Source organism: Prionailurus bengalensis, chromosome B4 (assembly GCF_016509475.1).
Source record: "Prionailurus bengalensis isolate Pbe53 chromosome B4, Fcat_Pben_1.1_paternal_pri, whole genome shotgun sequence".
In the NCBI taxonomy this organism is placed as follows: Eukaryota; Metazoa; Chordata; class Mammalia; order Carnivora; family Felidae; genus Prionailurus; species Prionailurus bengalensis.
In genome coordinates this window covers 126,088,209-126,115,366 of record NC_057358.1, presented here as the reverse complement: position 1 = coordinate 126,115,366, position 27,158 = coordinate 126,088,209, and the positions used below count along the sequence as shown (strand labels likewise).

Below are 27,158 nucleotides of genomic sequence, written 5' to 3'. Positions count from 1 at the left end.
TTTTATTAAAAAAAACACTTTTTTAAAAAAATGTTTATTTATTTTTGACAGAGAGAGAGAGAGAGACAGAGCATGAACAGGGTTGGGGCAGAGAAAGAGGGAGACACAGAATCCGAAGCAGGCTCCGGGCTCTGAGCTGTCAGCACAGAGCCCGACGCAGGGCTCGAACTCGCAGGGCGTGAGATCGTGACCTGAGCTGAAGTTGGACGCTTCACCGACTGAGCCCCCCAGGCGCCCCTCCCTCACTTTCTACTCACTCGATAAACTCTACACGTTCATCCTGCCAGCTCTACGTCATGCCATTATAAAATGACTATTAAAAAAAATTCATTTCTTTCAGACTATTTCATAATACACTGGATGTAAGGAAAGAGAAAACTCCTCAAACAGAATGACCTAAGAAAATGTCATGGTTTTCCCTACCCCTGATTGAATATGTTAATAGCTACAAATAAGCATCTAATGTGAGCCTGGCACCTACAAGGCACTTACCATACCTTCCATCAGTCAGCTCTTGGGATAATCCTAGGGAGGCATTATTATTATTTACATTTTTTCAGCCACGGAAAGTAATAAAGTCAGAGCCACCAAGTCAGTAAGTAGGAAGTCAGGATTCAAACTCAGGTACGTCCATCACCTCAGGTTCTTTGGTTGCAAAGAAGAGAAACCAATTCTGGCTCATTTACACAAAAATGGAACTTACTAAAACAAAACAAAAAATTTAAAGGAATTTACTGGAAGTGTAAGAATTTACTAGAAGGATTAAGAATCCCCATAAAAGGGGAGCGTGGGTGGTGGGTGGCTCAGTTGTTTGAGTGTCCGACTCTGGATTTTGACTCAGGTAGTGATCCCAGGGTCATGGGATTGAGCCCCATGTCAGGCTCCACACTGAGCATGGAGCCTGCTTAAGATATATACTCTCTCTTTCTCTTTCCCCTTCTCCCCTTCTCTCCCTCACTCATGCTCTAAAATTAGGGGGAAAAATGGTGAAATGCCCAGCCTCACGATGGACCCTGAGGATCCAGGACGGAAGGAGTAACAGGCAGTCTCTTGCATGTGTTGCCATCAGGATGAATCAGTTCCAACCACTTCTTCCTTGAGCTATTCTATCTGAGATCCAAATCCTCTGAGGAGAGAGTGTGACTGGTCTACCTGGGTCATGTGCCTGACCTGTGGCTGAGCAGGAGAGGGTACCTGACAGACCATCCCAAGAAGAGGGAAGAGCAGTCTCCAAAGGAAAATGAGGAGGGTAACTGGAAGAAGCTGGATGCTGGACAGACAATGGCAGCCCAGTCTCAGCTGTGACAGACTTCAAAGCCCAAGCCCTTCTCACCACTCCAACCATTGCTGGCTCGCTAACTTGTGCCCTAACACTACCTGAGGTCCACAATGAAGGGCCACAGTAAAACACAGAGGCTTATGAATAAGGTAACATCCTCAGCTGATGTCCCCGAATATCCCCCAAAGACCAGATACCCTGTCATAGTCGTCTTTGTGCCCCCACCTCCTGGCCAGTACCCGTGAAGAACAGGCCCTTAAGATGTACTGAATGGCTTAAGGCACCTACTTTCTACTGGGCCTAATGCTACTTCCTCATGCCTCCACGTTTTTTATTCTTGCCATTCCTCAGCATTTCTCCTTTCCTCCTTCATCCAAGGAACACAATCCCACTCATCCTTTAAAGTTCAGTTCATAGCAACAGAATACAGTGGGTAAAAATCATGATTGTTGGAGTCAAATGAATTGTGAGGACTTTCAAGTGAAAAACAGACCCCGCCACCATCTAGCTTTGGGTAAGTTATCTACTCTCCCTAAAACTCAGTTCCTCATTGGTTAAATGAAAACAATAATTGGGGCGCCTGGGTGGCTCAGTCGGTTGAGCGGCCGACTTCGGCTCAGGTCATGATCTCGCGGTCCATGAGTTCGAGCCCTGCATCGGGCTCTGTGCTGACAGCTCAGAGCCTGGAGCCTGTTTCGGATTCTGTGTCTCCCTTTCTCTGACCCTCCCTCCTTCATGCTCTGTCTCTCTCTGTCTCAAAAATAAATAAACGTTAAAAAAAAAAAAATTAAAAAAAAAAAGAAAACAATAATCCAACCCACAGGGCGGAATGTAGTTAAAGCCTTACACATAGCGTATCTAATAAAATGCTAAGTAACAGCGAGCTACCATTATTATTAGCGTGGTTGGTTGTTATTAGTATTTATTTCTGCCTTTGCCCACAGACTGAGCTCGCTGAGGGCAGAGACAGATTCCTGTTAATCTTTGAATCCTCAGTACCCAGATGCATATTCATGAGGGGTCTGCTAACTGAATTAAGTTTATCTCGACAATGAAACAGGTTGAAGTGGATTCAAAAACAAAAACAAGTGTATTTCTTTCAGAAGTAAACTTAAAAAACTCTTTTTAGCAACTTATACCTGCACAGCCTTCCCCCATCAGAGGAAATATAGACACATCGATCCGTGAGATTTGTCGAGATGGAAACAAATTCATTGACATATCCTGCTCTTCGCATCAGTCGAAACGTGTTCACTAGCTTCTTGTGGTCCCGAATGACACCCAGGATGTTACCTAAGCAGAAAGAGAAAAATTTACAACAGGCAGAAAAACAGATCTATACTGATTTGAAATATCTATCTGATAAAGACGATAAACAGCACTGAGTAGTCATTTGCAAATTCAGTTACTGACTCAGGCAGCCGGTCCATAGGCTGTAGGAAAGCAGCACAGCGGAGCAGCTCAGGGCAGCCCTGCCCTGTGCCTGCTGAAGTAGCAAAAGTTAGCCTCCTTTTCCTCACTGGTCAGCACCACGCTGAGGGCATGAATTCGAGGTCCAGACTCCCTGGGTTTGAACACTGGCTCTATCCCTTCCAAAGGGTTGATGTGAGGATTAAGTAATGTGAACCTGATCCTACGTAAAGCGCTTCGAGCTCTGCCCGGCTCCTACTAACCACTCTTCCATCATCGTCATCTGTGCAATGAGGAGGATGGACTCTGCACCCCGGAGTCAGCGTGAGGATGCAGAGAGGTCCCGGGCGACACTGCAGAGGAAGAGCTCTCTCGGCGTCGGTCACTGGGATGTACTGAACAGCCCTGTTTTGCTTCTCACCTGCCCACACAGTGAAGGACTAATGCCCCCTGAACGGAAGGAAAGGGGAGAAGAGCACGGGAGCTAGGTGGTCAGGACGAGCCTGCAGGATGTGTGGCAGGACAGGTACCCAGGCCACCAAATCACAAGGATGAGGCACGCTTGCTGCCAAGGCTCTGGAGGACTCAGAGGGGATGAAAGAAGCAAATGGAACACGAGCAGAAAAAAGGGGACCTCTCGCGACAGGCTGCTGACAATCCATCACCGAGTGGCTGAATAGAAGTCAACGTGCTGTCAGGGCTGATCTGTTTCTGCAGAACGTCTCACATATTTAACTTGAACTTAAAGAGGCCATGTTGAGCCTTTTCCACTTTGGCCTAGCGGTTATCTGTGGAAGGGCAGGACGCAGCCAGTGTCTGCAACGTTACCTTTAGCTCTGGCCTGGGATCCTCAGCACCTGATGCCCCAGCCAGTGGGTTAGACTGCTTCTGTTACCATTTTTCTACCTTTAAATTAAGGCCCCTGGGCCCAGAATTGAAGTACCTTTGTCCTTTAAATACCTGGATAATAATGGCTTCCCTCCTACTCCCCACCCAGAGACTGATCAGGATCAACAGGTCTCTGTGATACACTCACCATTGAGGAAGACAAGAAACACATTTGGGTAAGAGAGCTCTTCCCCACATAATAAATTCACGTCTTCTACTCCCAGGTTACTGGCTAATTTAACAATGGGTCCATCTTCCATGTCAGTTGTGATGTGTGTCATAAGGGCCAAGTTTTTAACCAAACCACATGCCTAAAAAGCAAAGGACAGTCATTTCTAAGAATGACCATTAGTAATACAAAGTACCGTTTGTGTCTGAAAATAGCTCACCGCTTTGCTGGCAGCAACATAAAGCAGTACAGCCTTGTAGGGGACACTTTGGGGATGATACAAAAGACTTAAAAACGTATATCCAGAGGAATTTACCCTGAAGTAATAAGCAAGGATATAAACCTAGATTTAGCCACAGAAGTGCTCAGCGAAGTACTATTTAAAATGGCAAATAATGATGGCATTGTTTAATGCATCCTCAAAAAAAGCTGACTACATAAGTTGTTATTCCCAGACAGCAGAATGTCACAGTCATTAAGAGGACACTGTCTAAAAACAGTAAAGGATGGGGGCACCCGGGTGACTTAGTGGGCTAAGCATCGAACTCTTGGTTTTGGCTCAGGTCATGATCTCATGGTTCATGAGAAGCTTCTTGGTCATAAAAGGCAAAGACAAGACCGAAGAAATGCTCCAGAGTAGAGATTAAGGAGACATGGCAACCGAAAGCAGTGGGTGATCCTGGGTCAGCAAAAAGACATTGGTGGGATAAGTGGCAAGATTTGAATAAGGTATAGATTCTATAATCTGTAATGTATTCTGTAATCTATAGATTACAATACTGTTATCAATTTTAATATCATCAGGCTGATAACTGAACAATCTAGGTGAGGGGTTATGGAAATTCTTTGTACCAATTTTGCAACTTTTGTGTACATCTGAAGTTTCTTCAAAATGAAAAGTAAATAAAATATTTTTGAATTTTTACACAACCCCCCAAAAATCTAAGATGACATATGAACAAGGACATAACACAGCAAGTGAGAAAAAAAAAACAGTTGAGACATGGGACATGTAAAGATTGTCTTCCATTCTTCAAAACCATCTGCTACAGTGATGCACAAGTTAGCTGAAGCCATCTCCGGGAAATTCAGTGCTCCAAAGCTCAAGAAGTAGAAGTTATGCAAATGTGACAAGCTGCATAATTGTAGTGTGCATTTCCATAGGGTTTAAGATAAATTAGGAGACGGATGATAATTTTCTAAAAAATTGTAACTCTGCCTGGCCTTCTATTTTCACCTCTCCCAAGTCATAACAAATTCCTACTCTTTGGAACTTACATCTTTTACATGTAATAACTAATGTATTTATTCATTCAGCATATATCTAAGGGGCCTCTACTGTGGACGAGGCTCTGTGCTAGGAACTCGTGGTAGAATGTGAACCTGACGAGGTTCTTTCCTCCGGAAACTCACAGTTCACAACGAACAGAATCGGGTAAAACCAACAATGGTCAGCATTAAGGAGAAAGGGCCGTGATGCAGAAATGGTGATGCTGGGGGAGCAAACCTATTTAAGCTGCTTGGTTCTGTGCTCCCTGTTGGCTGCCCTGGCAAAAACCTGACGCCCGCCAAGCACACCTAAGGAAAATAAGGAGTTGTTTATAAAAAGAGATCCTCGTGAATAAAGATGATTTTCCCTCACATTCTCATCCCCTCTTCATTGCATGGTTTGATTCTTGGGATAAGCTAAAACAAGAAAATTGGGATCATATTTCTATTTAGGTGAGGTACTAAATCGAATGCCTCTGTAGGTACTGGTTTTGGAATGACACTGATGCCATCCTGACAGCCTGCATCAATTTTTTCTCTGCCAGAGAGTGACTGACCCAAAAAAAGGATATGGCCTGGGGGGGAACAGGGGCAGAATTAGAACACCACCAACAGATATTACCTCTGACACAGCAGAGACTCGTTAGATCCCTTACCTCTCCTTCAGGAGTGTCCGAAGGACACAGCATTCCCCACTGAGATGGCTGGAGGGATCGAGGACCACTCACTTTTCTTGTTTTTTCAAACTGAGAAGAGATTCTTGTCATCATGCCCAGTGCGGATATATACGACAGGCGAGACAGCACTTGAGTCACACCCTGGCGGTCCATTTTAAATCTCTTTAGGGACCAATTTCCCTGTAGAAGAAAATAAATATATAAAAAGACCTAAGGCCACCCCTGATCCGTTTGTATGTTGCCTGACACTTTCCAGCCCCTCTAAGAAGTTCATCACAGGAACTATTTGTGAAATGAGAGCCACAGTGCATATTCAGGAATCAAAATATCACAACTGAAATGAAAATTTAGCCTGGTCACGCCCTAGGATTTCTCTAGGGATTTAATGAATATCACCTATGTCTAGCAACCAGGCCAGAATGCTGTGATGTATCAGCCTTACCATGTCATAGCAGTTATTGTCTGAAGAACTAATTATATCCTGGCAAGCCAGTTCAACCAGAGACTTCCACTGGAAGCAATAAGCTAATTAACAGAACACTAGCAATTTCTACACATATTTTAAGGTAAAAGTAGCTGGAAGCTCAAAGAGATAATTTCATGTTGGAATGTGTCATTATTTGGATGTCTTCCAAAATCTGTCTTAATTAGAGGAGAATATACTAATAGAAAAGGACCAGAAAAATGACTCCAATAGCAGTTATCAGGGATAATGAATAAACTGTAAGCTTCTTAATCAAGGCTAAAAACTGCATATATATTCATATGAAGAAATATTATGTATCCTCTGTGGCTGTCATGTCAATTTTAAAATAGATTCACAGGAAATAAGTCGTCAACATTAAATTTAGTTTATCTCCTTTGCATTCAATATACTGAATCATATTAAATCTATCACCTTACAGTTGTAGCAAATAAACATATACATTAAATATTCTGAAAGATAATTTAAAGATGAAGGTTAGCAATAATTAAATTTTCAATTCATGGTAACATGAACTAGCAGTAGAAAAGAGTATGCGTAGGAAAGTAAAGTAGAAAATGTCAAAAAATCACTGATTCAATAATCTGAGTCAAAAGAAAGGACTACATCTGCTAAACGGTGAGTCTTCATTTTTCTTTGGAGACTCTGATGAAAGCTGTGTCTTTTCTCTTGGGAAAAATGCATGTAGGACCATGAACACAAAATTTTAAAACACTTCACTTACAGGGGAGCTCACAGATCCCAAGCTAAAAACTCTAACGGAGAAAAACTGCTAGAGTTTCAGAAGGAGATAAGGTGATCTGTTTGAATTAAAATGTGTGACTCTGGGGCAGTTCCCTCACGAACTAACGTTTAATCATCATTACAGTAAAGATCTATCACTGCAGAAACTTTGAGTTCTTGGTAACATGGAAAAGAGTTAAATTCTAGGAAGAAGCTCTGTACATTTTACAAAGCAAAGAAACAGAGCAAACACATTTATTCCACAAGTTTTTGCATTGCTTCATCAGTGAACTCCTTTTCTGCTCTGAATGAGGGTAAACTAGCAAATGGACTGATGCCCAGAGAGTAGGTGTGAGGAAGGTAAATAAATATTCCACACAGAGCTAAAATAAGGCAGCAGCTGCTGGCAAATGGGAAGTAGATGGGAAGTGAAGCCAAGGTGTCCAACAAGAGGATTTGTTCTAGTCTTCTGCGTGAGTATTACAAGAAGGGAGAGGAGAGAAACAGACAAGGAGATAAAAATTGCTCTCCTGAGAGCAACGTATTTGTTGCAAATATTCTACTTACAGTAACACAGAATTTAGGAAGAGAACACAAGTTTTTCTGGCTGCCTACAGACTGAGGTACACCTACAACAAGGCTTTTTCAAATAAGCAGGCTATCTCTGGGAGGTAGAGCCGTGTCCCTAAGGGGTAAAAGAACTACTCCATAAAGCTATCAGGACCTGAAAATCATGGGTCAGAAAGCGAGGAAAAGTAATTCTAACTGATGTGCGTTCAAGTGCTCTTTGGAGGCTTCTCTTCAAATGTCCAGGGAGCTACTTTCACACAAGTTCAGGCCACAAGAGTTTAATGTGCCTAAATAGGCACAAAGGCCCAGTTCGTGTCAAGTTAGAGGTAGCTGTCACGGCAAGGACGGTTCACACAGACCCGCCTGCTAGTTTCTAAAGACAAGAACTGAAGCAAGTCTGCCACTAATTCTGTCATTGTTAAGGGAATCGACGTGTTCTAGCACATTATCCTTTTGTCGGGGCAAACTCCCATCTATAAAACTAATTTTATGTCTGGCATACAAAACACAACTAGACTTCATCAGATAGACCTATAGTTGTTATGCTTTAAGAAAGGGAGCAAAAACCTATCTGATAACCCTTTATGAACAGCCAGGGGCCCTGAATACACAGCAGCTGCCGAGGCCTGAATTCATCACTCACGTGAGGAACAGCTGATAGCCCTACGAGGAACATAAACCTACAATGAAATGAAACATTTTGTATTGTTTTGGACAAAAACTGTCATTAATAAACCTACTTGCAATATATCAGTTTTATTACAGAAAACAAGGGGAAGAAGTATCCTTTAAAAGAAGGGCTATTCTCAGTTAAACTAAAAGATTTTTCCTCTATGTAAGAGTCTATTTTCTTACGGCCTTATAGAACATAGACTATAATTTGGCAATAAAGCTACACAGTAACAAGATTCCTAGTGATAACATTTAAACTATGGACTGTCTTTCAAGGTCAAAAATGTGTGATTTGTAAACATCCTCCAAATATAAACGTTATTTTTTCACCTACATTCCCGAAGTACTTTCAGTTTCCATTCCACTGAACAGAGGTATAAATAAGTTACAAAAGCCTCAACAAATGCGTGGAGACTTACAGTGGAAATGGCATTCACCATGCCATTGGTGATCTGGTCCTGACGCATGTGTTTCACAACATCGAACTGGGCAGCTCTTTGCTTAGGAATCACCTGGTCTGCAATCTTCTTCATTTCAGAATTAAATTTTTTGAACAAATCTTCAAAAAGAAGTGATAAAAGCTAAAAAAAAAAAAAAAAGAAAAAAAAGTATACAGTGAACTTTCAAAATGCATTACTAGTCTGTATGATAAACTTTAGGTCCTTATTAAACTTTTTTAAAAAGAGACAGAGAAACTGCTGAACAATGAAAAAATATTTTAAAATTCAACTGGATAAATATGTACTTTTCTATGCGCTTATCACTATGCTAGGCACTGGGAGTAAAGCAAAAATGATGACAAAATTTCTGTACTCAAATATATTTCATTTAGACCAGTCACTTCCAGACTTTTAGATTTCACTGACCAGTGACCTAAGTTTCAATTTTACAGATAAAGATAATTAAAACCCAAAAGGGGAGTGGCAGAGAAGAATTACCATTAAAAAGTCTCACAACACCAAAAATGTGGTGCCTTTTGGACCTCTCCTATATCCCTGGTAAAAATGTAAATTGCTACAACTACTTGGAGGACAGTTTTCCATTCATTAATCTAGTCTTCCCTAAGCCCCCTCAGTTCCTCCCCAGGTACACCCCCACAGCAGTGCTTCTCAAACTTCTGCATGCATGGTAATCACGCTCAAGGATTGTTAAAACACAAATTGCTGGCCCCACCCCTACAGTTTCTAATTCAATAGGTCCAAGAATTTGCATTTCTAACAAGTTCCCAGGAGATGCCGGGAGCTGCTGGTGGGGGAAGGGCACCTTGAGAACCACAGCCCTACAGAAATGTGCATCAGTACAGGAGATATTCACAGCATTATTTGTATGAGCTATAAACTTGAAGTCACACAAGTAATAATTTATTTGGACACATTGCAGCATACTCGAAATAATGGAACACTATAGAGCAATGAAAATGAACAAAAAATAACCACAAAGTCACTGCTGGATCCTAAAAGCATAGTATTGAGTGAAAGAAGCCACATATATATATAGTATGATTCCATTAAAGTTCAAAACCAGCAAAAATTGAACTAGAATTTGATGGCCAAACTCTACAGAAAAGCAAGGATGTGAATACCATAAAAATCAGGCTAAGGGTCTTACCTTGGAGGGGGAGGATTTCAATCAAGTAGGGATATGTTGGGGGTGGGGACCTTCTAAAGTGTTGAAATTTTATTTTTCAATCTGAGTGTTATTTACAAAGCTATTTGTTTTATAACAATTTATTAAGCTGGAATTTATGTTTTATGCATTTTTCTGTCTGTAATGTTTCTCAATAAAAAGGTTATAAAATAAAAAACACCCATGTACTGACATCATCTCATTTTCAAAAACACATTTTAACATCAAAAATGGCAGAGCAAATAATCTCAAGAGAAAAACACAAAAAAGTAAATACAATTTGTTTGATAAAACTCACATCATCCATCTTTACTCATTCCTCTCCAGACCAGTGAAAACTGGACCACAGACTCACACCAATCATCAGACCAATGGTCTGGGCATAAGTCTACATAAGCAGAGAAGGATGTAAAGGCAATAGAGACCAAAGTAAAGTCCAAAACGACACAGTTCAGCCAATGCTAGAAAAAAAAAAAAAGTGTTTAATCCCTTATGTAAGATTATTGGAAAACAGGATTAATGAATGATTTCATGGAAGAGATGAATAGCAGAGGTGGAAGGAAAGCTAGGATTTGGAGGGAGTAGAGAGCTTAAGAAAGTTTGCAAATTCCACATCCAGTAGGATGCAGAAAGTCACACGACAACATACTTTTCCACTCTAATAACAAAAACAGATAAATCAACTACAAAGTCATACATTTCTGGGGTTCAACAGAGAGGTAAGGCTGCAAGGCACCCAGGTGAGCTGAATACAAAGAGTAACAGTCTCTCCCAAGGGAGATGGGACACATAACAGAGATGAAGTCTGCCACAGAAGAAGAAATCAGTCAAAATTTTAAGGACTTCTTACAAGCCAAATGTGGGCTACCATGGAAGCTTAGATGCCTTCTGAGCCTCAGACCTACAAGAGGATCCATACACCCAAGTTCTTTGCTGTGGAGTGCTCATGGAAGACTGAAGTAAAGCAAAAGACCGGAGAAAGATTCCTTCACTGGAACAAGCAATAAAACCTGATTTCCCTGGACTTTCTCTCACATGAAGCAAAATCTTTAAGTCACTGGAGAAGTCAGGAAACCCTCCTGCCAATAGTTCCGGGCAAAGGTGACCTGCACTGACAGAAGGACAGAAGCAAAAGTCATCTGTCCCTAAGGGTGGAGAGGAAAGCCCCCCTGCTCCCACCCTAAGTCTTACATCTAGTAACAAGCAACAGCATTCTACCGCTGGAGGGAGGCCAGCAAACCCTCTGGTCACCAATTCCAGGAAAAGGTACAAGGCCAGAGGAAAGAGGAGGAAGCCAAACCATCCTTCCCTGGGAGAGGAGCAGGAAACATGCCTGGGTCAAGGATTCTGCACTCGTACATGGCAGGGGCCAGATACCACTGGGAAGAGCAGGAAACTGAAAGCTTTGCTTTATGAAATTGGGGAAGAGGACAGAATACCCATTCTTACCACTCCTACTCAACACTGTATTGGCGGTACCATTCAGTACACTAGGGCAAGAAAAAAAATATGTAAGTGTTGGAAAGGAAAACTGTTATTACTTGCAGATACCATGTATGTCCATATAAAAAAAAATCCCAAACAGTCTTAAAAAAAAAAAACCTACTAGAACCAATGAGTTTAGCAAGCTTGTAAGATACAAGGTTAGTATACAAAAAGCTGAGAGACATTAAGAGAATCTCAATAGCAGAGATATACTATGTTCATGGATTAGAAGACTCCGTATTTAGATGTCAATTCTCCCCCAAATCTATAAATTCAAATGCAATCTCTATCAAAAACTAGCAGGCTTTTTATTATTATTTTTTAATGGAGACAGTAATTCTAACACTTAAGTTGAAATGTTAAAATTCCTAAGTTTATGATGATAGAAAGAAAAAAAAAAAACAACCCTTCATCTGTGGAGGTAACTAGAGAGTTAAATTAATACTCTGTAAACTGGCTAAAAAAAAAAATCCAGCAAGCATTTATTCTGCTTTTCCATATAAATTATGTCTCAGGGAAACCAAAGAGATGATACTGAAAAGTATTCTTTATTGAAAAATTCTAACTAAAATAAGCAGAAAAAGTATCACTATTTTCCATGCCCTAATTAAACAATGGATAATGGAATAATCATCATCAGCTGTTAAATAAAACCATCAGGAGAAAAGTTGATGGGGAACTTCACAGATGAATCAGGGTCCCAAATACTGGATATTTCCCTGGAATTTCTCTCTCTCACATGAGAGAAAGATCCCAATGATCAATTCTCATGGCACCATGGGATCAAATTCCCATGGCACCAAATATAGATACAACTAGTCATATTCTTCCTGATAGGATATAACAGCAAAGTGTACAATGGCATTCTAGCCAAAAAAAAAAAAAAAAAAAAAAAAAAAAAAGAACTTGAATTTGATCTAGCCTCTCAATTTAATTCCTGGTTTAAAAGAAATTTAGAGAGAAATAGAGAGGAATATATAGTTGAAAGTCACCATGAGGAAACCACCAGCAAAACCTAGAATTACAAAAAATAAATAAATAAATTCTAAATCAATAAGGAAAATGCAAACAACCCAAAAAGCATTTCAAAGAGGGAAAAACAGGAATGGTCAATAAGCATATGTAAAAGAGGCTCAACCTTATTAGTAATAAAGGAAATGCAAATTAATACCACAAAAATTTTAAAGTTTGATACTAAGGCATAGAATGGAGATGATCAGGAACTCATATACGGTATAATGTACAAATACTTGGGAAACTAGTTTGACATTCTCCAGTTAAACTGAAGATTTAACTTGACTCTAGGATTTGGCAATCCTATTTGTAGAAACTCTTGCATATGGGCACCTGAAAAAATAAGTATGAATGTTAATATTTTTTAAAAAGGGAAATCAGGGGCGCCTGGGTGGCGCAGTCGGTTAAGCGTCGACTTCATTCAGCCAGGTCACGATCTCGCGGTCCGTGAGTTTGAGCCCCGCGTCCGGCTCTGGGCTGATGGCTCAGAGCCTGGAGCCTGTTTCCAATTCTGTGTCTCCCTCTCTCTCTGCCCCTCCCCCGTTCATGCTCTGTCTCTCTCTGTCCCAAAAATAAATAAAAAACGTTGGAAAAAAAAAAAATTTAAAAAAATAAAAAGGGAAATCATACAAAGGCCTTGACTGGTAGAATAGATAAAGTGTTATTTATCATCTATATCATATCATATTCCACATATACAATGGAATATAATACAAAACTGGAAGTACAGTGACACCCAACAATACAGATCTTAAGAACAATGTTGAATGAAGAAAATGTTCCAGAAAAAAGTACATGGTATGAATCTATTTTTACAAAACTCAAAAATAAGCAAAACTTATACTTTAATAATATATATTACATTTTTTAAATTAAAAATTCAGATGATATAATAAAAAAAAGTGCAAAAATTCAGGATAAGGGGAAAAGAGAAACAGAGTAAGGAAGAAATACACCGGTTAACGGAATGGTATTAACGGTTGATTATTAAGAATTATTAAGTCAGAGAGTGGCTCTGAGGGTGTTGATTTTACTTGTACCCTTCAAAACTTTATGTAACATTTTTATTTTCATGTTAAAAATTACATAATAAAGTATTAAATGATATTAAGCCATGGTAACTATCTGAAATAGTATAACCACAGAAACCAAGTCAATGGGATGTAATAGGAAGTCATAAGAACAGACAAGAACAGTTCTGTTTCCAGAATTGGTAGAGAAGCTCCTATCAGATGGGCTCATCTGCTAATAGTTATAAACTCCAGACAAAATATCAAAACTATCTGAGGCCACTGAAGAGCGTCTAAAAGCAGGCAGAAACTGGAGGAAAGCCAACATGTCTCAAAAGTGAATGGCACTGGGTGCATTTCCCGTTGTTAAGGCTTTTCAATTAAGGGGAGGCCACATTGGTAAGAAGGGTCAAAGCTACGTTGAGAAGCTAAAACTCAGAGAGAGACCCAAAGTCTTACTGGATTGAAGACCCAGAGGAAAAAGATCTGTGCTACCACAACAGCTGGAAAGGGGAAAATGACAGAACCACAGGGAGGAAACCCCAATTATGTATGTAAACTTACAAATCTCTGGGTGACCCCTGAACTACACATTGAGAAGTGTGGCCCAAATCTTCCCACTGCCCCAAATCTGGGTGGAGGTTGTAACCGATTTTTCCCAATCGGGTAGAAGTAAACGAAGCTTAAGACTAGGTCATTAAGGCTGTACTGGTTGTGTCTTGTTCACAGGAAACATTCGTTTGGAGCCCTGAGCCACTCCATTGCCACAACACTGGAAAGGTCAGGCCCTAGCCAAGACCAGCCTTCCACCCTTCCCACATCCTATAGCGGAGTACCACCAACTGACCTCCATCAACACCATGTAAAACAAAAGAATCACACAGCCAAATCCTGCCTGAATTCCTGACCCACAAAACTGTGAGGTATAATGAAATGGTTGTTAATTTAAGCCACAGTTTTGGGATAGCATGCAACACAGCAACAGATAACCAGAATACCATCTATAAAAAGTTCCCAAAACTAAACTGGTGGCTCACTACAAACAAACAGCAGGTACGCTTCTTCAACAATCAAATATAATAGATACTACAAACACTTCAGTGCCTCTGTACAATTGAGTTAGTTTCTTTTTCTCCCTTTTGTAGGCATTTTTTTTTCCTTTACAGAGAAAGAAAAAAGCTTGATGTCTTTGTAATCTAAGTCACCTAAAAAAACATTAAAGTAATATCATGGGGGCATCATATATACACTATTTACTGAAGTGGGAATTCTGAACTCAGCGAAACCATGTAAGCTAAAGATTATCCAAGTTCCATACTGACTATATTCTTGAATGTTTATAACCCATAGGTAGCTTCTGGACTCATAATGAAGAAGATATTCAAAGCAAATGAGTTTTCTCCTCGAGCTAACTGCTGAAGAATTTCCAAAGTGGAATGTGATTTTATGCTTTTCCCCCTTAAGTTAGGACATGTCCTTCCACTTTTCTGCTAAAATCAACTTTGCAGAGAGGAAAGCCAGGACCTTGGACTTGAATGTACCATGTCAGAAGTGTTCTAAAAAGAAAACTTCCTCCTCTGAGAGCTTAATCCTTTCTTCAACTCAGACCCAGCAGCTTCACTCATGGAAAGAATATGGGAATGGAAGCAGGTGCAGAGGGGTGAGCAGGATGAAGAGGCCCATTGCAGCAACTTCCTGTGGAAACTGGCAAAAGGAACTTGAATAAGCCTCCTGAACAGAAGCAAATGCCCTTAACCTAAACCACAAAGGCTGAGCTCTATTTTAATTAGTCCTTTACACTTAGACTTTTGTGTCTCAAATTATGACAAAGTTTCTTGGATCCCAGCTGAATTCGCCATAGCCCCCCGATTCAAACGCAAGGAAACGCCTCTTGTCCTAAACAAGTAAAACATTAAGAGCACACTCCACAGAACTACTGCCTCATTAAATTTCTCCCCCTCTAGATTTTTGGTTTAAGAGAAATTACGTTCTCCAGTTCACAGGGCAGTAGGAAACTACAAGGCCAAATCACACAATAAGCCACATTATCTAGGTCAAGAGTAAAATGATTAAAAGAGATGAAACGCTGGTGATAATATTCAACACCTTTCATTGCTAGTATTAGGCCTTCCAGCCAGCTTGCGACAGGAACACTAAAGAGCAAATTATATTTAAGGAAAAAATGCTGACAGCTCATCAATTGATTTTCAATGAAAATGCTAAAAAAAATTAATAAAGAAGTTAAGCTGCTGAAATACAGTTTCACCAATTAGCTTAATGTCAGAGAATTCTAATTAGGCGTCTTGAGATTGCTATTTAGTGTTAAGCCTTCAGAGTGCCAAATTCTCCTTTTCACACAAACTGGTTGCAAAATTAAAGACATTAGGCAGCCTTAATTACATTATCAGAACAGCTGGGATTAGGCAATCTCTGAAGTCAAGACGGCATTCTTTTGTCACAGGGTGGAAATCCCTGGCTTTCCAGGGTGCCGGATTTTTGGTGCCGTTCCATATCTCACCCATACAAAGCGAGCTGCATTAGAAACAAAAAATTTGCAGACAAAGAATAGAGTAATGCTCAGCAAATAATGAACACATTACCGAAAAAGAAAAGGTAGGTGAAAAGATTAAGCCTGAAATCGGTAGGTTTTGCTAACACCTCTACTGGCGGCTGGCCTGCCAGCCCTCTGGTGGCAGAGAGACGGAGGGAAAGCTCTGTGAACCCACTTGGCCAGTGGATCCAGCTCTGTTATCTAAAGCTGAAGCACATTTATACTCCCTCATCCCATGGGGTGTGAAATTAGCAGCTATTGTTTTTACACATTTTTGCCAACACAATGCCTTTTATGTCTTTACATTGTTTATAAAGCAATGTTTTCTTGCACACGGGAACTCTCTTTTTAATTCTAATTTTTTAAGCAACAGGATAGTCTCTCCTCTCCTGACTCCATTACTTATGCTTCTAAACAATCAACATTTTTTTAATGAACTCATTTAACAGCATGATTTTTGCCAATTAAATAACTAAAAATTGGGACTGATGGTGGTGGGGATACCCATGATACCCTGAACAGAGGTCAATCTGAAGGTGGCGGAAAACCCACCTGCTAGCATCAACCATTAACCACACAGAACTTCCCCAGCAGTCCAGACACTAACCTTCTTCCAAAACCTAAAACTGCTATCACTTTTTAATCCTACTTTTAAAGTTTTAGTTGTAGTATCTGTTATCCTAGCCACCAACATCTGTCACATGCAATACTGTCACAGCCTCTTAACTGGCTCATTCCTGGCCTGTTCGTTTCCATATCAGCACTTTCTAAAATAAAAATCAGATCATGTCACTTCCGTGATTATAATTCTCCAGTGGTTTCCCACTACAAGGAAAAACAAAATCCAAAACCCCTTCCATGGGTTCTAGTTCTCCAATGTCCTCTGCACCCTCCCTGCGCCACCCCCCCCCCCCCAGTCCCACTGCCTCATGCACTCCAGCTGCCCTGATCCTCCTCCAGCCCCCTGGTGCTGGAACTGTGCAGGGCTGTGCACATGTGCAAAGGGCTATTGCTGGAATGCAGTTCCCAAGGTTGCCTGAGACTGGTTTCTTCTCATTCAATTCTCAGAGGCATGTCTGAGGGCTCAGCTTAAGATACAGCACTTTTTTCAAAGAGATCTTTCCTAATCATGCTGACTAAAGTAACATGCCTTTCCTCCACCAACACCCCAACTCTCTAACATTAGCCTATTTGGGGTTTTCTTTAAACACATATGACTGTTTAATATCATCTCATTTCTTTGCTGTTTACTTGTTCACTGTCTCCCCTACCAAAATGCACTCTTGAGAGCAGGTGCCTCAGAGAGTGTCACTCACCAATGCATCTCTGGTGCTTAGCACTTTACAGGGGGATTAGAAAGATGAATATAAAGTATTCTTGTCCCCAGTGAGCTTACTGTCTAGGGCGGGGGGAAGAAGCTTGCAGGTAAAGAATTATGTAGACTTTAGCATATAAATAAAGACTTGAACAAAGTGTCTTTGGTATTTGCAAGACAGAGCAACTAACTTCTCCTGGGGTTCACAGAAGGTTTCAAAGAGGGTGACTCCAAGAATGAAGAATGGATAGCAGCTCCTCAGTTGGGGGAGGGTAAAGGGACACGGGAGAGGGGCAACTTAGGCAGAAGGCAGAACTCAAAGGTGTGGAAGGATGAAAGAGCATCATGGAGTGTTTGGGAAGATGTAAGTGGCCTGCCTTGGCATGAGACAGGGCTAGAAAGGTACACTGGGGCAAGATCATCAGAGACCCCGCTAGAGTCTACACTTTGTGCTACAGAGCAAACTTCTACGAATCCCCCAGAGGAGAGGCGGGGAAAGAGACAGCAGGTAGAGAAATAAGCCCTTATACCTCACCTCGGCCAGAGAGGCTCCGTTTTTATTTAATACTTGGATTCTGAGTCAGCACTAATGCTTTGAAAAACCTTGAACCCCACACCTACACCTGAAGCTCAGGCCCGCTGACATAAAGTAATTAAATCACCTGTCCTGCCAACTCCAATCGCTTGTTACCATAATAGTCTCTGTCGTCCACTTTGTTATCTCCTTGGGCCAGAATCACTCTTCGCACCATCACTGCAGTGTAGATACATTTTGCTCGGAAATTGAATTCTTTAACCTGTAATTTAGGAGTTAGAGAAAATTTCTGAGACAATGCACTTTAGCCACTATCAACTCCTTCCTTCCTTCCCCGTACATTTCATGCCATTCCCTCAAGGAGGTGGAGCCCACCACCCTCCCTGGGCTGGCCCATGGACTCGCAGTTACCACTTCCTTTCTCTGGGTCCTGAGGCACTGAGGCAGTCCAAGAGACTGTCTCTGTCTCTGCTGGAGACAGACAGGCTGCCTGGAAAAGCAGTGGGGAGCCAGAGCCACTCACTGTAGCTGTCCTGACTTTTAAATGGTCATCCAGAATTTAAAATTCTATTGAGACCTAGTTTTGATATTAAGAATTTTCTAATTCTTTGAATTAGTCAAAACATATACAAATGGCAGAATCAGAGATCTGTATATTATTTAGCCAACAAGGTGTTTTAAAATAAGAATTTCCAATCTGAATGTATTTCGGGGGTCACTGTCCACTTCCACAGATCCCTTGACTTTCCTTTATGATCAGTTCCTGAAGGGAGAGTATGTAACCCTAGAATTAGATCATTTGTGAATAATACACATGAACAATACACTCATTATAAGCCAGACTACAATATTTGGTTAGTAAGAATGTCTAATAAATAATTCTATCACTTAGAAAGGGTAACGTTATAGTAAATGGAGAGGAATGATTACTCCCTCATGGCCCACATCCCTCATGGCCAATCTCTGTTTAATGGTAAATTAATAAAAAGTAAATACAACTGGCCTTTAAACAACATAGGCATGTGGGGCATCGACTCCTTGCACAGTTGAAAGTCCATGTACAAATTTTACCTCCCCAAAACTTAACTACTAATAGCCTACTGTTTACCAGAAGCCTTATTGATAACATAAACAGTCAACACATATTTTGATTGTTACATACTGTATTCTTACAATAAAATAAGAGGGAAAAAAATGTGACTAAGAAGATCTTAAGGAAGAGAAAATATATTTATGGTACTGCACTGTACTTAGTGAAAGAAAAAAACAACACATATAAGGGGACCCATGCAGTTTATTTTATTTTTTATTTTATTTTTTAAATATATGAAATTTATTATCAAATTGGTTTCCACATAACACCCAGTGCTCATCCCAAAAGATGTGCTGTTCAATACCCATCACCCACCCTTCCCTCCCTCCCACCCCCCATCAGCCCTCAGTTTGTTCTCATTTTTTAAGAGTCTCTTATGCTTTGGCTCTCTCCCACTCTAACCTTTTTTTTTTTTTTCCTTCCCTTCCCCTCCCCCATGGGTTCCTGTTAAGTTTCTCAGGACCCACATAAGAGTAAAAACATATGGTATCTGTCTTTCTCTGTAGACCCATACAGTTTAAACCCCGTCTTATTCAAGGGTCAACTGCATTAAGCACAGGTTCCAAGGCCAAAAGATGGATTCTAGCTCTCTACTAACCAGCTGGGTGGCAAGACAAACCATCCAGCTTGTCTGGACTGGAGAATCTGTACTGTAAGTAAAGGTGGCTGGACAATGTGAACTCTAAAATTCATGGTCTATGGGGCACCTGGCTGGCTCAATCAGTTAAGTGTCCAACTCTTGATTTCAGCTCGGGTCATGATCTCACGGTTTGTGAGTTTGAGCCCCATATCACTATTAGCGCAAAGCCTACTTGCATGCTCTCTCTCAAGATAAATAAACTTAAAATCAAATCAAATTAAATTAAATTCAAGGTATAGGAGATAAACCATCTAGTATTTTAAAAAAGTATCTATGATGGTAATGGTAGCACAACGGTGAGAATGTACTTAATGCCACAGAACTGTATACTTAAAGATGGTAAATTTTGATATGTATTTTACAATAAAAAGAATAAGTGAGCAAGGCCCTATAAGCTTGTTTCATTTGAAAACATCAAATACCATCAGGGCTCCTGGGTGGCTCAGTTGGTCAAGCGTCCAACTTCAGCTCAGGTTATGATTTCATGGGTCGTAAGTTCAAGCCCCACGTCAGGCTCTGTGCTGACAGCTCAGAGCCTGGAGCCTGCTTCGGATTCTGTGTCTCCTCCTCTGTTTTCCCCTTCCCCGTTCACATTCTGTCTCTCTCTCTCAAAAATAAATAAAAACATATATATATATATATGTATGTATGTATGTATCATATATATACACACACATATGTGTATATATATGTATGAAATATATACACACACATGTGTGTGTATATATATGTTTGAAATATATATATACGAAATATATGTGAAAATTAAAAAAAAACAAAACATCTAACACCATCTCTGCCCTTCAAAACCATGAAATCTAGTAGCAGCACTAATATAGGTATGAATATAAAAAACTGTAATTTTAGATCAAAAGAACCACAAGAGAGTAAACAGGATGATAATGATGGAATACAGCTAACATTCCCAAAGTACAAATAAACCACTGATAATGGGAGATTATTTCCACAGGGGCAGTCCAGTCTTTTTCAGAGTCTCTCTTTTCTTACAGAACCAGATTTTAATTAATGTAAACTTGTATTCAAAATTCTTCAACACAAGGACCCCACAATGACCACAGCTTAGACTTGTTCAGTGCTACTCACTGGGACGTGCGTCAGGATGGTAGAAGCCAGGAGTTCTCTTGCCTCCTCTATTTTGGTCTTCTTTGGTCCACCTCCCCACATCCTTTGCCTCCTTACTTTGTTCCCTATATATTTTAACGCCTATAAAAACAGAATATAATGATGTTTGAATGACACCACTAGAGGAAATTTATTAAACACCAACCCATACATAACACTATAAGCAAAAAGACAAGGATTCTGGTTATAGAGAATGCTGCATGAGGTTTAGTCAAAAATCAACATTTGTCATGGATCAATGACAAAAAGCATTATATGCTGTCCAATACACTGGTTCCCTTATTTTATAGTTTTCTTATTACAAAATTGATACATGATCACTGTAGGAAATTTAGAATATACAAATGAACAGATTATGCGTATATACACACATGCATTACGTATATGAAGCAGCCACCAATCCTCCTCCCAGAGAGAACCACTGTCCACAGTTAACATTCTGGAGCTGTGCCTCTTTTCCCTCAAAAAGGAAGCACATCATGTTAAGACCTCCATCCTGAAAGCTACAAAGCATTGCTGGGAGAAAACAAAGCCTAAGTAAATGGAGGGTTATGTCACTTTCATGGACTAGGAAGGTTTAATAGTGTTAAGATGGCTTACTGTTACAATTCTCTCCAAACTGACCAAAAATCTATTGATTCTACAATTTACTGGGAAATGCAAAAGACCTAGAATAGCTAAAGTGCTCTCGAAAAAGGAAAGTTGGAAGATTTACATTACCTACTTTTGATTAGAAAGCTATGGTACTCAAGGCAGTGTGATACTGGCATAAGGACAAATAGATCAATGGAAGAAAATACATCCAGAAATAAACCCATGCTTTCATGGTCAGATGATTTTTGACAAAAGTACCAAAGCAATTCAATCCGCAAGGGAAAATCTTTTCCACAAATGGTGTTGAAACAATTAAGCAGCTACAAAGTAAAAAATTAACTCTGACCTCTACCTCACAACAAATAAAAAAATTATTAGTTTAAGTGGATTTTAGACATAAGCATAAATACTAGAACCATATTCTTGCCCTTGGAGTAAGAGAAATTTCTTTACACAGGACAGAAATCAATAACTGTAAGTAAAACCAAAAAAAAAAAAAAAAAGTTATGATACATAAATCTGTCAAGGGATTTATATCCAGAATGTTTTTTAAAGGACTTTTAAGTTCAATACTAAAAAGACAACTCAACGAGGAAAACGAGCAAAATATTTGGACATACTTCACCAAGAAAGTCAGTAAGTCCATGAAAAAGTGTTAAACATCAGTAGTCATCAGGGAAACACATACTAAAACCACAATGGTACAGACACCACTAAACGCCTAGTAGAATGGCTAAAATTAAAAGGACTGACAAGACCAAATGTTGGTGAGGACGCAGAGCAATCGGAACTCTCACACAGGGGGGTGGGACTGCAAAATGGTACAACTGCTTGGGAAAAAGGTGTGGCAGTTCCAACTTCATAAAAAGTTATATTCACAATGGCTCTTTGATCCAACAATCCTATGTGTAGGTACTTATCCAAGAGAAATGCTGAAGTGTCCAGGCAAAGGCTTGTACAGGAATGCATACAGCAGCTTTATTCATCCTGAGTGAAACAACCAAGTGCCCATCAACAGGAAAAAATAAACTGTGGTATATTCATACAATGGAATGCTATTCAGTAATAAAATGGAACTGCGTGGATAAATGACATAAAAGCAACTTGGATGAATATCAGCCAGTACGCTCAGCAAAAGAAACTGGCCACAGAAAAGTACATACTGCATAATTCCACCTATAAAGTTCTAGAACAGGCAAAATTAATCTGTGGTGAAAAATCAGAACAGTGGGGAAGAAAATCAGAGGACAGAGGTAAAAAGTAGCTAAGAAGGGGCATGAAGGAACTTTCCAGGGTAATGGAAAAATAGTCTACATCTGATAAAAATTATGCACAATTGTGCAATTAAGACTTAGAATTTATGTATGCTGAAATGTACATATAAAAATGAAGTATTAAAAACTAATCAAATAACTGGTGAGGAGTAGGTAGACATTTACATGAAACAAGAATGTCAAAGCGTTTTGTAATTATCAAAGCTGTGTGGTGGGCACATGAGGATTCATAATACTAATCTGTATACTTTGTATGTGTTGAGGTTTTCCCATAATGAAAAGTTCTTTTTTGTTTGTTTGTTTTTTTAAATTGGCTTTCCGTTAGAAGAGAGGGCTAGGATTCCTGATTCTTTACCTTGAAATTCCTATCCCCAGTTGAATGTCTGGGAAATTTCTTTTCTGTGCTTCAAAACTTAGCTCAGGTATCACTTCCTCTCTGAAGCCTTCCTAACCCCACTCCTTTTTCTCTACTTGAATTCCTTATGGATAAAGAACTAAGTGCTTTCTTTCCACTTCAGACCACACCGTAATTTGATTGTCTATTTATGGGTATGTCTCTCCAACTAGACGTTGTGTCATCTTTTTCTTTGATTCTCACTGACTGGTTCAGGCCCAGGAACTGAACAGAACTCCTCCGTGGTGAGATTGGGACATCAGACCCAGGATCTTCTCAGTTAAACATCCGTTAGAGCAGATGATAAACTAAGACTGTGCCAAGCCTTGCTGCAGGGACCTAGCAGCAAGTGGGGACCGAGTAACTAATGAAAGCAAGCCCACGGTCAGTGGGAACTGCCAAGAGACAGGCAGTTCAGTCTTCCCTAAACTAAGCTGTCCTCATTAAATTTTGGTCTTCCAGTTCCCTTGGGAAAGAGGCTAAAGATCCTTCACTTTGAGGGAAAAACAGAGGAACACAGGGGAGCCCAGTATCCCTTCTATATAGCAAAAGTCAGCTCTTCCCTAAAATAATTAATAATGTTGCCAAGGGTTCATAGTGTGAGGGTTGGGGTAAGAGCCCAGTCTGGTCACGAACAGGCCAAGATGACACCCCCAAGTGCATCCTATCCTCCAAAAGGCTAATAATTTCTTCTCTCTATACCACAGCCCTTGACAAGGATGATAGAAAACATCCGTGACCAAGGCCCAGCAAAAGGCTCTGTGGGCAGAAGGAATGGAGGAGAGACTGAGAAGGGAGGCATTAAACACAAACACAACGCAGGTAGTTTAGCAATCCACTAAGTGCCATGTTGTCAAAAGTTCTATTATAGAAGAATACACTGCAGATCTGCTCCATGTTCACTTAGAATAACAAATAGCCACACTGCCCGAACTCGTGTTCAACTTACCAACCATTTCGGAGTATGCATTTCTCTATAGCCTCTTATTAGCTGCGAATAATTATTCAATGTTCTAATCCAGCACACAGAGTACAAACCATGTCAACCTTACACCCCCTGTTTGTATATTCCCCTCACCTTTAACTGAACTTCTCTCATTCAGTTAGCTAACTTTCTGTCAGCACCTATTTAAAAAAAATAAATGATTTTGCAACCCACTATTTAGCCTTTTCACACAAGCCACACCATGGTGTTACAGGGTTATCTGAGCAATAATGATGCTATCTGTTATAAAATGAATATTCACAGATCTCACTGAATCCGCTGAACTACCATTAAGGTAAACTGCTCTTCCTCAGTATTTCGTAGCTTTGAAGGAGAGAGCGTGTCTCCCCACATTGAGCCAACTCCTGGCTGTTTCTTAACGTTTCCTCTTCATGTTCTTGGAACCCTTGTACAGTACAATTCCAGTTGGAAACAAAGATTCATGAACACTAAATATTTCGTTTTCAATAAAGACCACAGATAGAACGTCCTAGATCCAAACAGCTTCTCCTGATGCCACCTGCCCAATAACTGGAGCTATTACTCAACTGCATAAAAAGAGGAAGGCAGTAATAATAATCCCTACTGGTTTGTGCCTTGGGTTTATATATACACTGACGTACAACGATCAACCTTCTTGAATGTTTTTCTGGCTCTAAGAAAACATCAACACACACTAACAGATAGATGTAAGTGGGAAAATGCTACCTCTACAAGCATCCTGGGTAACAAGGAAAAAGCAGCCTGGAATTTACACCTTGTTGAAAGTAACCCACAGAACAGACAATGTACGTATGGATACGTAAGAACAGTCTGTTGTGCTTCGATAGCAGGGAATCCCTGCCTCCCAGGGCTATGAGTAAGGCCACCACTTTACATGGAGCAAAGTACTTTACAAATGTGGGACTAAACATTCTAAATGTGGGCATTAGGGCTCCCTGTCACCAGGGCAGGAAGTACAATTCATTTTATTATGTTTAGCATATATATCTCCCTGTCTTCATCTTTGAGTGTTGTGTCCTAAAATCCCCAGGTTCCAGCTAGGAATTCCTTAGCAGGTCGATGAAGGCTCTACCGAGCTCTACCCTGGTAAAGGGTTTCTGCTCTTGAATTTTCTTGCTGATGACACTGGGAATTCAGAAAAAGGGATTCAGACCACACTGGACACTGAAAGCAACTGGAAGTAGGGAATAAAAGGGAAACTGAGGAGAACTGAGGGGAAAAAAAGTCTTCTACACTGGAGTTGTTGTAGTTCAAAATCATAAATCATTTAGGCAAATAAATGAAAAAAGCACACTTGCTATTGTATCAGAACAAAAGCCTCTTGGCCACATATCTCCCTTCCAAGTTAGACACCACAGGCTGATAATCTGTCAAGGCAAATTCCTTCTTCCAATTCCTAAAGCACAAGTCAAAGAAGCTTCTCTACTGGTCCTCCCCAACACCCTCCCACACCTACACCCCAAGAAGTGACTGCATCCGATGCTTTATCCATGGGCAGCATTAAATCTCCAATTCCCTTTCATAGCAAAGGACGACATGAAAAGACACACCTGCATCTGTGTGAAAATCTGAGCTTTCTGGCACTCTTCCAGACTGGGCCCAAATGCAGCCATCACGTGCTCCTCTGTTCCAATCATCTGTACAATTTCCTGGTCACTCTCCACACCCATGGCCTAGGAAGGAAAGAAAAGATAGAAAGAGTGTTGGCTTTGTGTTAACTCACTGACATTTGCTTATGCTAATTCGGCATTGTTTGTGGGTATTACTTCTAAGCAAAAGCTAGCTCTTTTCTCAGAAACGGTGCCATCTGGCATTGGCAGCCATAGCACAAGCTGCAGAAGAACCTGAAAACAGAAATTTTGATTCGGAAGACGAAAACAAACATTCTCAAGCACTTTTTGCATGTGTGTCATCTTCTAAAATGTTTAAATAGCCTAGGAGTTTCATCATGAAAAAAGGAGGTAGGAAGGTATAGTGGAGACACTGGTCACAATTACAAAAACAAACTGAAAACAAAAACAAAAACCAAAAAACAAAAACCCCAAAACAGCCAAAGGGCACTAATCAGAAAATACACATCGCTGAAAACAAACAGAACCCCAATTAATTTTGTCACAAGACTAATTTTTCTGAGAACTGTCAAATCGTTCACATTTAGGCTAAAGGGATTTTTCTTAAAGGATGTTTTACCTCACTAGTCTGGAGATATCAAGCTATCCTTTACGCAAGTTTAAAAAGAGGTTTTTTAAAACACTAAAAACACACTCAAGAGGTTTAGGAAACCCGCTTCTCTTAAGTGTTTCAAGGTGGCAGCCGGCAGCACAGGTCTTTGTAGATTCCATATGGCACGAAGGCTCACTCCTTCACACACTTGCCTGGAATTCTGCCACATCAAGAAATAGAGCATAATCTCACTACACCTCTCTTGGCGGAGAAAGAATCTGCTTCTTAGAAGTTAGGGGAAAAGTTATGTTTGCATTAAAATTCTTCCTTTAGCTATGCAGAGAAAACAGAACCAGGAATAACTATCTAGTGAGGATTCGATGCTCTGGTTCCTAGTTCTCCACACACGAGGGAGAAAGGGAAAACTGAATCTCAAGTTCCAGTAAGGAACATCGAGAACACGCGCCGGAGTACAACAGAGAGGGCACCTCTCTAGGTCAAGGGATCTCAGGTGTCCATCCTAAAGCAAGGTCAAAGACAGACCTCACAACCACTACCGTCGCGTCACCTTGTCCACCTCAGTTTTCTTCATTTCTGTAACAAGAAGATTCAAAATTCTACAGTCCTCCGCTTGACTCTGAGTAATCTCTCATCCAGAAATTCCATCTGGATGCTTTAGAATCAGATGTCAACTTACTGAAAGTTCGAAGCTTTCGGGGGGCGGGAAGCTAAATATATGCTATGTCCCCCCTCTGAGGCAAACCGTAGCGGTTTAGAAAAGGTTCGCCAATTCTTTGACCCTCTCTACGAAAGGTAAAAAATTAATTCTCCTCTTCGAGTGTGGGCTAAACTTAATGACTCGCTTCTACAGAAAAAAAGGTGGAAGCCACAGAGTACAACTTCGGAGCCTGGTTAGAAACAGCACTGCAGGCAGCCTCTGGCTTGCTCTTTCTCTTAGAGTGTTCCTCTGGGGTGGGCGTGGGGGGGTGGGTAGAGAAGCTAGCCGCGGGTAGTGTCATGAAGACACCGGAGCTGTCTATGGAAAGGTCTGATGTGGAGGAGCCACCATGAAGGCAGACCTTCCCACGCCCCAGCCCAGCCTTTGATGACTTCAGCCCTGGCTGACATCTTGACTCATGAAAGACCCTGAGCCTGAGCCACCCAGGCAAGCAATTGCCAAATCTCTGACGAC

The 27,158-nt window shown here is 40.5% G+C and overlaps 1 protein-coding gene across 1 annotated transcript in view; it reads right to left on the bottom strand.

The window, feature by feature from the left end:
- POLR3B (RNA polymerase III subunit B) overlaps positions 1 to 27,158 on the bottom strand; it is a 104,101-nt gene that overhangs the window by 52,904 nt on the left and 24,039 nt on the right. The window contains exons 10-16 of the mRNA XM_043562413.1: positions 25,354 to 25,476; positions 20,515 to 20,634; positions 17,805 to 17,939; positions 8,561 to 8,722; positions 5,672 to 5,872; positions 3,726 to 3,888; positions 2,419 to 2,572 (exon numbers count right to left, since the gene is read on the bottom strand). Coding sequence (XP_043418348.1) covers positions 2,419 to 2,572; positions 3,726 to 3,888; positions 5,672 to 5,872; positions 8,561 to 8,722; positions 17,805 to 17,939; positions 20,515 to 20,634; positions 25,354 to 25,476 — 1,058 coding nt within the window. The remainder of the gene's footprint in view (positions 1 to 2,418; positions 2,573 to 3,725; positions 3,889 to 5,671; positions 5,873 to 8,560; positions 8,723 to 17,804; positions 17,940 to 20,514; positions 20,635 to 25,353; positions 25,477 to 27,158) is intronic.